This window comes from Pelmatolapia mariae, linkage group LG22 (genome assembly GCF_036321145.2).
Source record: "Pelmatolapia mariae isolate MD_Pm_ZW linkage group LG22, Pm_UMD_F_2, whole genome shotgun sequence".
NCBI lineage: Eukaryota > Metazoa > Chordata > Actinopteri > Cichliformes > Cichlidae > Pelmatolapia > Pelmatolapia mariae.
The window spans coordinates 19557665-19570160 of NC_086245.2; the positions used below are offsets into that span (position 1 = coordinate 19557665).

The 12496-nt window shown below is 42.6% G+C and overlaps 1 protein-coding gene across 6 annotated transcripts in view; it reads right to left on the reverse strand.

Annotated features, from left to right (window-relative positions):
- The window catches only part of elmo1 (engulfment and cell motility 1 (ced-12 homolog, C. elegans)), a 105049-nt gene that overhangs the window by 6552 nt on the left and 86001 nt on the right, over positions 1–12496 (reverse strand). For all 6 annotated transcript variants that reach the window (XM_065470976.1, XM_065470977.1, XM_065470974.1 and 3 more), the window contains 2 exons: positions 4824–4987; positions 2529–2641 (listed from right to left, as the gene is read on the reverse strand). In XM_065470976.1, the coding sequence (XP_065327048.1) occupies positions 2529–2641; positions 4824–4987 (277 nt within the window). The remainder of the gene's footprint in view (positions 1–2528; positions 2642–4823; positions 4988–12496) is intronic.

Here is a 12496-nt window from a genome sequence, read left to right on the forward strand (position 1 = left end):
TGTGAGGGGATGGGAGGCTCTCAAACTGCTCATCTTAACTGATAGGGTGTGTCTGTGCAGCAGTGCATGCTCGTCTTCTTGCTGTCTTTGATCTTAGACTTATCTCTCGTATCACTCGTAACAATCACAAAGTCAGCAACCAGAACATTGGTGAGCGATAACGTTTAACAGAATTAGGTCAAATTTTAAAGTTTACTTTTGCTTTAAAGCAGCATTTACACAAAGTACCTGCAGTATCCTGCACTTAAGACGGCACACATAGCACTCTTTCCAACTTTAAAGTGCCATCAAGCTGACCTTTTAAAAAGTGTTTTCCTGTAATGGGCAGCATGGGGAGTAGAGAGAGGATTCAAATGCACTGAAGTCAGCTTAATTAATATTTTATGTCGGGACGAGAGTCTTTGAAATAATCACACAAGAAGCCGTGGAGTGCTGAGGACTGCGTGAGGGGACAGTAAGAGCCCATCTAACTTACTGCATGTATAAAATAAACACTTCCAGCATACAGAGACTTAATAAAGTAATAACTGGGAAATCTGTCTAAGAAAGGCACCAGAGATAAAGGAAAATTTTGACTAGTTAAGCATGATCGCCTCGTAGTGGCATTGCTTCCTTAAGCTTTGCAAGAAGAGGAGCTTCTCACATTTCAATGCATGGATTTGCTGTCAGTTCCGGCACGAGAACAAAGCCTTAGAGATCTAGATAGAGTGGGAAAACAGATAGGAGCAACATGTATTAATGAAGGAAGAAGTAAATAAAGAATGTATAAATTCACACGTGCAGAGGAAGGATACAAAGCAAGCCACAGAGAGACGCTGACGAATGGGGGTGCAGGAGTGTTGTGGATAAACGGCAATCTCCTCAGAGTCCTCAGAGGCAATATCAGCTACAGCTAGCTTGTAGCAGGCAGATGACTTGGCTATAGTTAGCGCGCTGTTGCAGCAGATTAAAGCCGGTGGAACCCCACAGGCTGGTGTCAGATCCAGCAGGGCTCCAAAATAGCTTTACATACACTCGTGTTCTAAAAGGGTCCAGCGTGCTTTCTTTTTGTGTAGGATCCACAAAGGCTGCGTGTTCCCAGTTCCACTGAGAAGCTTTCTAGGATCTCCGTGAGGTAATGATGACCATGATATGGTAATATGAGCTCAATCACAACATGCTGCTCCGGAAAACCTAGACAAGCGTAAATCAGTCGGCCACAAGCGGCGAAGAAGATCAGATACTTAATCCGGCTGACGGTTTCCACCTGAACGTCTGTCCTGAATAATCTTTTTAACTCAATTGTTTTTCTCCCCCACTTCTGTGCTTCTTTTCGACTTCTCCGTTTCCGTCATCCGGCTATGACAACATCTGGATGACAGCTGCCAAGATGAATGCATCAGTGATCAGGTTTTAAAATGCCAGAATAAATTGGTGCATGGAGGGAAAAAAAAGAAAAAAGGACGAGGTCTAAACTCAGTCAGTCAGTTTGATTTGCCTTATTGAAAAGTACAGTTCCTGCAGGGTAGCTTCTGACAGCACTGCAATAACCAAACCACATCCTAAGCTTGTCACTGGGCTCTTTTTTTTAATTTAATGTATTTGTAGAGGCAAAAGTGGCAGAGAGGGGTTATGGAAAGGTGGGGGGACAGAAGAGTGAAGGGATGAGGCCTCAGGCAGATTAAATCCTCTGTGAGTGAAGAGCGGTATATTATACCTGCTACTCCTCTCTTTCCCGCTTCTCTTATTCCTCTCTGCTTACCTTCTCTCTCGTGGCAGTGAGTGTGAAATGCGATATTAGGTGGAATGATTTGAATGCACTCGTATGCAAGCAGTCTGCCGGATTTTCAATTTTTATTCCTTTTGCTCTCATCTCCATTGTGCTGCTTTAACAGGGAGCGTCCTAATATCTCCTGAACAACACACTCGTGTTATTCTCTAAAGGCAATACACCGGGTTGCCATTTTCACCACATCCTCTGTAGTGTAGAACTGGGGATTATCACAGTCATCTTTCATTCTTTCCATTCAAAGCTTTCCCCTCAAATGTGTCTGAAGAAGAGCAAACAGAAGTGTGTTTACAGGGCTTTTGGCTTTATGCGTCTTTGCATTTGTTAGCGCGCCCTTTCCCTGTATGTGCAGGAGCAAAAGGAGACGGAAGACGCCGCGCGTGCACCTCAAGGCAGACACGCGTGTTCCTGCTTTTCTGTATGCAGCGAGGAGAGAGGCAGAGTTTCACTGTGTCTGCCTCAAAGGCTCGGAGAGCCAGAAAACTTCTGAGCGATCATGACGGCAGATGCACAGCAGTCCACAGCTTCAAAGATCCCCCTCAGATAAAATACCTCCCGTGGTGTTTTCACATGGAAAAGAGAATAAGGCGATGGAAACAGAGAACAGAAGAAGACAAAGGAGGAAACAGAAGCAGATCTTTTGTGGACGCAAGAGGCGTGGCAATGGATTCTGATGCGTATGACCAAAAGTCAAGTTTGTATGGTTGTAAATTCGTGTTTGCTCCTGTGCGTGTACATGTGTGTGAATGCTGCACCTCACCTTGCCTCCTGCGACTGCTGATTTTCCTGAAGCAAGTGCCCTCACACAGCCTGTTGAGCCTCTGCTGCTTGATCAGTTCCATGATCTCCGGCTGGATCTTTTCTCTCAGCTCCCTGCCGAAAAACAAGCACACACCCTTGCTTTAAGAGAATTGTTTAAATCCCGTTAACCGCACCCATCCGGTATGGCGAGCCGGTGACACCGAAGTCACAAGACCCTCCCTGTCAATAAGATTGTTGGAAATGAAACAGAGAGGGCCAAAACACACAGACATACACTTTCACAGCAAATATGTAACAGCATCTCGTAAGGTTGGATCAGCAGAAACCTGTGTTTCTGAAGCGTCTGCTCGATTTCCTCTTGTTTATTCATGCAGCTTCATGTATGTGTGTTGTTTCCGTTGCATACGAATGCAGAGCACACAGCACCGGTCAACATGAATTATGTATATCATCTGCCTGAGCAGTGCCGCTCTCCATCATTATTACAGCCGAGTCCTTTCTCATCACATTTACTATACATTTGTTTTCTACCGTAGAAATATTACTGACTGTGAGAATTTTATGTTTCGGTGTTCCTGATCGCATCGTCGTCTTCCTTCAGGCTCACTCGCTCTTTCCTCCCTTCATCCGTCTCCCTGCTTGGCCCTCCCTAGGCATGTATTTGCCTCATTGGTGATTCCAGTCATTACACCGATCTGTGTTAGGACATTCACTCTGACATCTTTAAAGAAACAGCTAGTGAGAAAGGCATGGCTGGGAAAGGATGGATGATGATAGCTCGTCTTTACCACTTCATGCACCGCGCTCATGACTGAGGTCGACACGGGCGAGGCTGCTTTTGCCTGAGAGTTTCAGATTACTTTGTTGCTTCGTCTTCTCGGGAAGCAGCTCCTCAGTTTTAATTTGAATCCATTCTTTCTGGCAAATGGAGAAAGTCATCGAAAATTGGACGTCTTGTACAAACAGACCTCCGCAAAGAAGGCACTGTGGTTGTTAACAAGTGTTTAAATGATGAAAGCAATGAGGCACGGGCCTCCTGGTAATGTGCACTTGGCCACTTATTACGATTGAATTAAGGTGTAGATTTTGTACATCTTAAATTACATAAAATAATCCATAAGCTCAGAACGTCTACAAAGACGGGCAGCTTTGAAGTGAAGCCATGAAAGTGTCGCTTCACCTTCTTTTCATGTCTTAACTCATTCCCCCCAATAATTTGTAGTAGAGAAGTGCGAGCGGTCGCAGCGAGTAAAGCAGGGCTCGTTTAAATATCTGGTCTGACGTGCTCAGCTCATTGTGTTTACAATTCTTAATTGTGCTATAAAGATTAGAGACAAAAACCGACGGCAGTCTTTAGAAGAGACTCTGCGATGCTCAGCTCTTCTCCACAGCTGTGATACAGTTTTAAAGCATGCCATTTCATTTTCACTTGGCTTTAAATCACTTCACATAGACTGGGCGCATCTCATCTTTTCCTCATTAATGAAGGACGCGGCAATGAATTGGTGTGTGCTAAATTAACCAGGAAAGTGATTCAAACCAATCTGTTAAATATGAGTATATAAAAACTTTTGTGCAACTTTCTTTATTTTGTGTTGCTTTTTTCACCGGGTTTAATTGCTTACTAAAGTTTGGTCTCTACCCCTCCAATATTGATTCAATAAGCCCTTGGCTAAGGCATTGATTACTCTTCAACGGGACAAGCTCTCTTGATGCAACGATTTTTCAATAGTGCTACCTACTCCATTAAATACCGGCAGGACAAAACAATGTTCTTCATTACCGAACCTGCATCAACGATCATTGAATGAGTGATCTATTACGGGCTAGCTCTCCGAGCGCAGTGAGCTGGAGGGTCATTAATGGAGTATTCATTTGGAATACCGTTTGCAGACAATTTGAATTTTAGGTATATTTTCAATTACAAGAGCAAAGCGCAGATGCAACCTGCTGTGGGTCAAGTTGGAGATCCGGAGAAAAGTACTACAGCTATTTGTAGACACATATTATGCTCTCATGCTCATGCACTTCCATATACCAGCAGGAATATCACTTAGCTATAGTTTTCATTGTTTTCAGAGTGGCTTTTCCTGCAAAGCTCTACAACATGAATGAATAAAATATTAGTAGCTACTATTCATATTAAATAAAGCATTTGGCTGCTGTTTTTGAGAGCTTTGGTGTAACACTTCAAACAATATAACCCTCTGTCAAATGCATGCTTTTGTAAGCTTGGAGTTTATGCAAAAAAACAAAACAAAACTTAAACAAAGAAAATGACTGCATGACTCACAGGATGGGGCGGGACTGGAAGTCTTCCTGATTCATCCTTTCTGACTGACGTATCTTCAGGATCTCTGTGTAGCTCAGGTTCTGCAGGCGGCTCTTGAACTGGTCCAGGGAATTAGGCTTGGCAGTGAGTGCTCGCATGATCTGCTCCCTCACCACCTGCATTACCTGCACAGCAGAGCAGAGAAGCAAAAGAGAGCAAGATGAGATTATAGAAGGTGCAGGAGACATAATGGGTGAAGACAGAGAGTGTGTACTACAAGACACAGGAAGTCAAAATCACCCCCCTGACTCTAACCCCACCCAAATTTTAGGCTCAGGGGAGCATTTCACTCCAAAAGGATTTATGCCTTTTATTTTTTCCAGAACTTGAGCTTCTAATCCAGTCTGGTTCATTGGGCATCAAGTAGAAAAAGAGCAAAGGAGATCAGTTTAGTCGAATAAAAGTATCGTATATCGGGGAAACACATGATAGAACTTGCTCACAGTGTTAAAATTCAGCTAAAACCAGTTGCTTGGAAATGGGTGCAGAAGCGCGATAGGAGTGCTCTTCAAAGTCATCAAAAGCATTTCTGGATTATTTATTTTAGAGCATCTGCACACTGTCTGAAGTGAGCAATGACAAAAGAGACAACAAACCCAGATCAATGAATGACCTCTTTTAACTGCTCGTGCAATAAAAATGAAATGCAGTAATTGACGTGTTGGTGTGTGGCACTCTGTGAAAAATATTTAACTGATAGCAAAAACACATGCAAGGAAATTCTCTGAAAAATGAAGAGCTTACACAAGTTTCTATCATGACATAACAAAAGTGCCAGAAACCATAAAGAATGCTTGATGATTTTTTCTTTCTTGCCTTAAAATCACACAAAAGCTAGGACAAGTAATAAACCAGGTTTATGACAGTAATACGCTGGTTATGCATATAAAAGCTCTTCATCCTTCATCCTAGTCACACTGAAGCATTTTAGAAAATGAGTTCTGTGCTCAAACACTCGATGACAGCTGCTTCCATTTAACTTTGTGCTCTGACAAGTGATTTGCAGTTTGCATAATTAGAACGTTAACACTGGTGTGATCCAAAGATCCTGAATTTTCTTGATCTGCGAACGCATTTTCCCAACACACAAAAAATGAATCTGACTGAAAACGTCCTGAAAAGTTTCAAACAGAACATTCAAAAACAGAGAGCAGCTTTCATTCAAAAACACTTTTTACCGTTTCTCTCTGGCTAAGCACTGCTGCTCCACTAACTGGAGATGATGTGACGGCAGATACGATGACAGATCAACTTTGTCAGAAGCGCCGTCTGAGCCTGCAGATGCTGATTCGCTAGATCAAATCACACTGAGGTGATGCAAAGAAATAATGTCCGCCTTCTGTTCTCTTTGATTTGGCTTGATCGAGTGCTTAAGAGCACACTTGTTTCCAGCCTCTGGAGACGCTTTCTTACAAACTTTATTAAATTAGGAGATGATGAGAGTTTGAGATCATGTTTTGTGCTAAAACGTGCACAGAACAAGTGGATACTTCTACATTCATGATCGGTGAAATCTCTCAGCTTCCCATTCTTAACAGCTATGCCAAAACCCAGCTAAGATCCCAAACATAGTCTTACGTAATATTATTCTTGTTTGTTTTTACTGCAAAGCGATTACTCATCAACTTGCTAACCTGTGGCCTCACACTAGTCAGATCGAGGGGTGAGGGCATTAAAAATAGGTTGGACTTGGTGAAAGTGTAGCAGGCACAGAATAAACCCCAGCTCGGCACCAAAAAACAAAAACACTCCAGATGACGCAGGCGATTGAAGTTAATCCTCTTAGATCAGAATCAGCAGTACTCTCTGTGTTAAAAAGCATTAAGAGGAGGCCTGGACCCAAAGTCTCCTGTGGGGAAGTTGGGGCTGCTCAGCAATATTGCCAGAAAAAGGACTTAACCCATGTCTAATTCTAGAGCTGATGGAGTCTTGTGGTAAAATGCTGGTATTAAGCTTTCACCACAAAAAAAGTATTTTTGTAACCGATTACAAACTTTAATCTGGGGATTAACTTTTGGAATAAAATATGTTTGGAGGTGGTAATGACTCACTTTCAAACTAATGGGCAACAAATTAATCCTGGAAACTAAACACATGCAAAAAGGTGACAAGCACGGAGACGAGGAGTGTCAGGAGGTCAGAGAGGGAGTTACACAGAGCCGCAAGCACACTGGCAATGTTACAGCTGGCCTCGGAAATTAGTACATTTTAGCGACCAGATATGACAGGCCATTAGATTCCTCTGAAGAATCACTTACAGAGCTGAGACTTTGACCATATGCAGTGTGATTCATTTACAAAGCCCAGACACAGACTCGCATTAGTGGATTTGTGGTTTTTCTCTAATGTAATCCAAATCTAAGTGGCACTATAACTAATGCAAAACATCAGCGACTGTACAAAAGTGCATCCTTCAAATCCCCCCTAACGGAGCGCATAAAAGCCAAAATCAGGATCTTTGGTTGGTCACAAAGAAGCTCCGTACTGGATGAAGATAAAGCCCATTTATGCAACGTATTGACCTCATTATATCATTTTCAAAACAATCCCGACAGCTGTGCACGAGGGCTCTTTGAAACCAACATGCTCACTGAGTAAAAATGTTATGATTTACTATATTTAAAAAGAACTGCACGGACAACGTGGCTTCTTCTAGTGATGAGATATGAATCTCTTTACTAACTGATGTGCAGTAGTGCAACATGAACAGGTTAAAAAACGTAAACGTCCCCCCCCAAAAAAGTGTGTCCACTAGAGGGCGAGTGTTGACGTTTTCCCTCTGCACCAGCTGGGACTAAATTGACATAAATCCATCCACATCCATAACTCAGTTAGATCCAATTGCCACTGTTGGATGTCTTCTCCATCTGTTTTTCCATGTCCTGTCCTCACCTGTGCATCCTCATAACATGAATGCCATATTTTCATGAGGTGAAACAGGCGTCCAGGTTGTGACAGGTTTACAGCACCCCGAGACTGCCTTTTGAGCTTCAGCCCCTCACCCCAGCCTCCTCCTCATCCACCTCTTTGAGCTGAAAATTGCAAATGGATGAAGCCACAGCTTGCAATCACGCTACCAGAGATTCATCACTCCTTTCCCCTACTTTTAATCACACCCTCACCGACTTCCCCATCATTTTTTGCACACACGCGTATAAAAGTGATAATTAAGCCTAAAATGAATTTATTTCCCCATTAGGATTACAAATGAGGTGTCAGGTTGCCATTAAGGAACATTATGTCACTAAGAATCTGTTTAAAAATAAAGAAAATAATAAAACTGTGACAAAAACAGTTGCAGTTGGAATCTAGAGTACACTGAAGACCACCCCTGAAATGACGTTTTCGAATCTTCTTGTCACCTGTAGCCTGCTTTCTCACCTAATCTCAATCTCCAGGGACAGACCGCCATCCAGCTCTGGTGTTTCAGCCCAGCTGTCTCTGGGGATTGTTCATTAATATGCCTTGTTTGCAGTCATGTCTTCACCGGGAAAACAATTCTGTTGGCCCATGTGGCTGCTCTGATGCTAATTAACACTGCGAATATTCATCACATTTAATACGAACACATGGTCCTTTCACAACAGGGCATTATGAATATTTTATCTTCATCCTTCTCTGTTATCCACCGATTGCTCAGAGAGCACCTTGGCAGAGGTGAGATGACGTCAGCGCTGAAACAAACTTTTTACCGCCTGAGCTGAGAAATCCTCAGCACCAAATTTAGGCTCCGCTTTTGGAATGGCGTCATCTTAAAGTACACTTTAGATGATTTAAGTGGCCAATCGTTCATCCTGGTCGTCGCCTCTATCTTTATTTTTGCCTCTCCATTTTCCCCCTCATGCACTAATCTATTCTAGACAACAGTCAGTGATTCTTACTTGTAGCTCTTTGCAAGAGAGAAGTTGGACAGCAGAGCAAGAGTCGGCAAAAGTAATTAAATGGTGTCCCATGAGCCATCAAGTCCATGTAATGAAGAGCCGGCCACTGACACGTCTACCACGCTCCCATCTCCTCGTCCTCCTTCTCCTTTCTTCTAGTCGGCTTCTCCATCATCGGCAACGCCTCAGCCAGAACATATTACCTTCCCCTTCTCGACGACCAATCGACTGTCGCCGCTGTTCCATTTGCCTGAGAGATGCTAATGACATCATTTACCAGCTGCCACTCACGCCTGTGTGGTAAAAACTGGAGATTGTCCTGGTAAGACTTTGGTGGGCAAAGTAACAATGCAGTAATCACAGAATAACGACTTCGCTGATAACTCCGTGAAAGCAATCAAAAAGTCGATCTCACACGGTGCTAATGAGGCCGTAAATGCAGAAGACTAACCACGCACGCTTGCTCGCATACAAAAGGAAAGTACGCCAGCACGTGTTTGTGCAATAATTATCTGCGCATACAAGTTCATTCTTGTCAGATTTAGGTTTTTTTTAAGTGAGTAGCAGAAAAAAAATTAATAAAGGGGATCATTCATTACATTTCTTCTCCCTGCAACGATGTCCCACATTCAGTAAACAATTATCTTCTTGAGAGCTGACCATGATGTCATTGAAAGTAAAACAATGCCACAGAGACGGACATTAAAAGATGCCCATTTCTTATCGCGCTGCCTGGAGAGGGGAGGTGGGTACGGTTTGTATTAAATTTAAAAGCTGATAAAAAGGCAGAGTTTAAAAATAAAGAAAAAATATAAATCTTTATGTGGCTGAAGATTTATAGGTAGGATACGACTTACATCAAAGCTTTAAAACATCCTGAAAAAAACCAGCAGTATCGATGATGCAAGCTGCCTAGATTATTAAATCCATATTAAGACGAGCCTCCTTTGTGAATGCAGACATTGTTTCACTCTGGCTTCTGTTTCCGAAATCATAGTGACAGTAATCTTTGCCAACAATGCCAAATGTGCCGTTTCTTGCTCTAACTCAGCCCTGCAGCCTGTGTGAGAAGACGTTTGGGGAGGCACGACAAAACACAGATCTCCGTCTGACAGGAGTCAGACAGCACAAACACACTGGCATAGTGTTGTGCTTTAACTGCTTCGCACTGGTCTGGAGCACTGAAAGCTTGAGCTGAAACAACAACTGCGTGCTAGCTGCTGTCAGTGGCATACATGTGTTGGTTACAGAGGGGACAACTGAAAGGAACTTGAGAGGATATATCTTTAAATATCAGTAATAATTATCATAACTGGGATGTTAATGTTCCCTTTGTGCAAAAGTCTCAAGTCACCCCTCATTTCTTTAAGTATGGAGGAGGTGATGAGAGAGTCTACAGCCATCTGTAAAACACGGTGGAGGCGCTGTCATGGTTTGGGGCTGCGTTTCAGCCAGTGGTGCTGGAGATCTTTCATCAAAATTGATGAAATTATGAACGCAGAAAAGTACCATTGGATTTTCCACCATGCAATACCACCCGGAAAGCCTTTGAATGGCAATGGGTTAATATTTCAGCATGACCCCTGACACACTGTCAGTGCAGTAAAAGAATACCTGCATAGAAAAACACACGATCAGTCACGGATTGTGGAGCTGAACATTACTGAAGCTGTATGGGATCATCATGACAGCAGCCAACATCCAAAGAAGAGCTTTAATTGTCCTTTAAGAAGCCTAGAGAGCTAATCACGCAGACTAGTTAAAGAAATTGTAACACAGCTTCCAGAAAAGAGAACAACGTAACAAAGACGAGGCAGTCACAGCGCCACTTCAGCCTTTGGTTTTTCTTAGACTCTACAGACAAACTTTGTTGTGGCTCTATGTTAACTCTGCTGAGAGGATAAGGCGCTAGTCTCATCCATTAAAATTTCAATCGTGTATCAAACCCCCCTACAGCTGACATGCAAGGAGTCATGATATCTGGGTATTTCAATGAAATAAAATAGAGTGGTAAGGGGTAAATGCAACTTTAAAAGCGCAGGGAAAAGCAGCTCCATTCTCTTTCAGTGAATGCCTCGGGGACCTATTTGACAGCATTACTGCACCACAGAGAAGCACACATACTGTACTGTAGGCAAAACACTTCTACACACTCCCAATGTGCACATTTAAAGTGCACATACGCTGCTGTATTCCTCCTCTCCCAAGCATTACTCAGTAGGAGCAAGCACCACTAGCACACACAACAATTAGTTGAGTAATTAATGGAAATTCCTAATATTTCCATGTACCCACAAACCACATCTGAAGACCTTCCTTGCATCGGTTCTAGTCTTCCTTCCACATGAGTGATGCTGGGTCGACACCGGCTGTTGCTGTTGGCTGCTGTTGTTGCCATATTTAGAGGGCTAGCAATGCATGCTGAGACAAACTGTCAGAGGAGCTCTTTTTCAACAACCAGCTCTGTGTGAGGCGCAGCACAGCCCATATGGATGACCGCAGAAGAGAGTCGCTTGGGAAATCGCCACTTACTGCAAGTCTATCAAGAAATGCTGATGAAAGCCGAGCGCTGACCTTGGCTTGTGTACAGCGTTGCATTAATGAGTGTTTTATTATGACAAAGTTGTTGCTGGAAATATGAACATTCTGCATTAATTGTCCCACAGGGGTGAGTAAATTGGCGGTGATTAACAATCTCATCAAGGACATAAAATCAGGTATTATTTAATTATATGAGGTAATGCATAAGGGGGGAAAAGAGCCTAAGAGCACTCATTCATGCATGAATGCTGGGTAGACTGAAGTTGTCTGGAAAACTAAATCACACAGCTTCCCCATAAATAATGCAACCAGCTCCTACTTAGGCCAGTTACAGGGCTTTTACACTAAAAGTGCAAGTTTGGCACAGTACAGAAAAGCATATGGAAGACGCTGCAGAAGCCATGGAACAGCAGTGATTTTCTACGCACAGTGGGATCCAGACATTGTCAGGACGTAAAGTTTAATGCGCTTGACTTAATTTAGAACGGCGGTGGAAAAATTGATTTGTGCAAAACAGGCTTTATGCCATTACGTATGCAACCACTGTCTCCTGATGCGGCTTGAATAGAAATTCTCACCTGCTGCAGAAAATATCAAATAGAAGGAGGAGAGCAGAGAGCCAAGAAAAAAACAAGAACAATGTGAATCCTTGTGCACAGGATTTGCTCTTGCATATTTAGTCCAAAGTGGTAATTGCAATCATACATCTTGTCTTTTTGTTGTCGGCAGAGGAAAGTGAGGTATTGAAAAAAAACACCAGACAGAGAGAGATTCTGTGTTTGTCTCTATTCCCCGCACATGAGTATCAATCCACAGACAGAGGAGGTGCTTTAAATTAATCACTGATTCAAGCTGTGTTAGATCAAAACTGGATTATTATACAATATTAATTACAGGGCCTTCAGCACATATGCACAATAAGTCTCACCCACACACAACCAAAACCTTTGTAGAGACTTTTCTTGCAAGAAGACTTTATATACTGCTGACTGCTGGGTACACACACACAGAGACACACACACACACACACACACACATAAATAAATGAAGAGATAGATAAATAACTGCATCAAAAGACAAGAAAACTTGAGTTTACTCATCTCTTCCCCTGCTGATTTTCAGTGTGTTGTTGTTGTGAAGATGAGACAAGACTATCTCTATCCTGACACAAAACAACAAAAACAGCAAAAAATAAAATGTTAGCTCTGCATC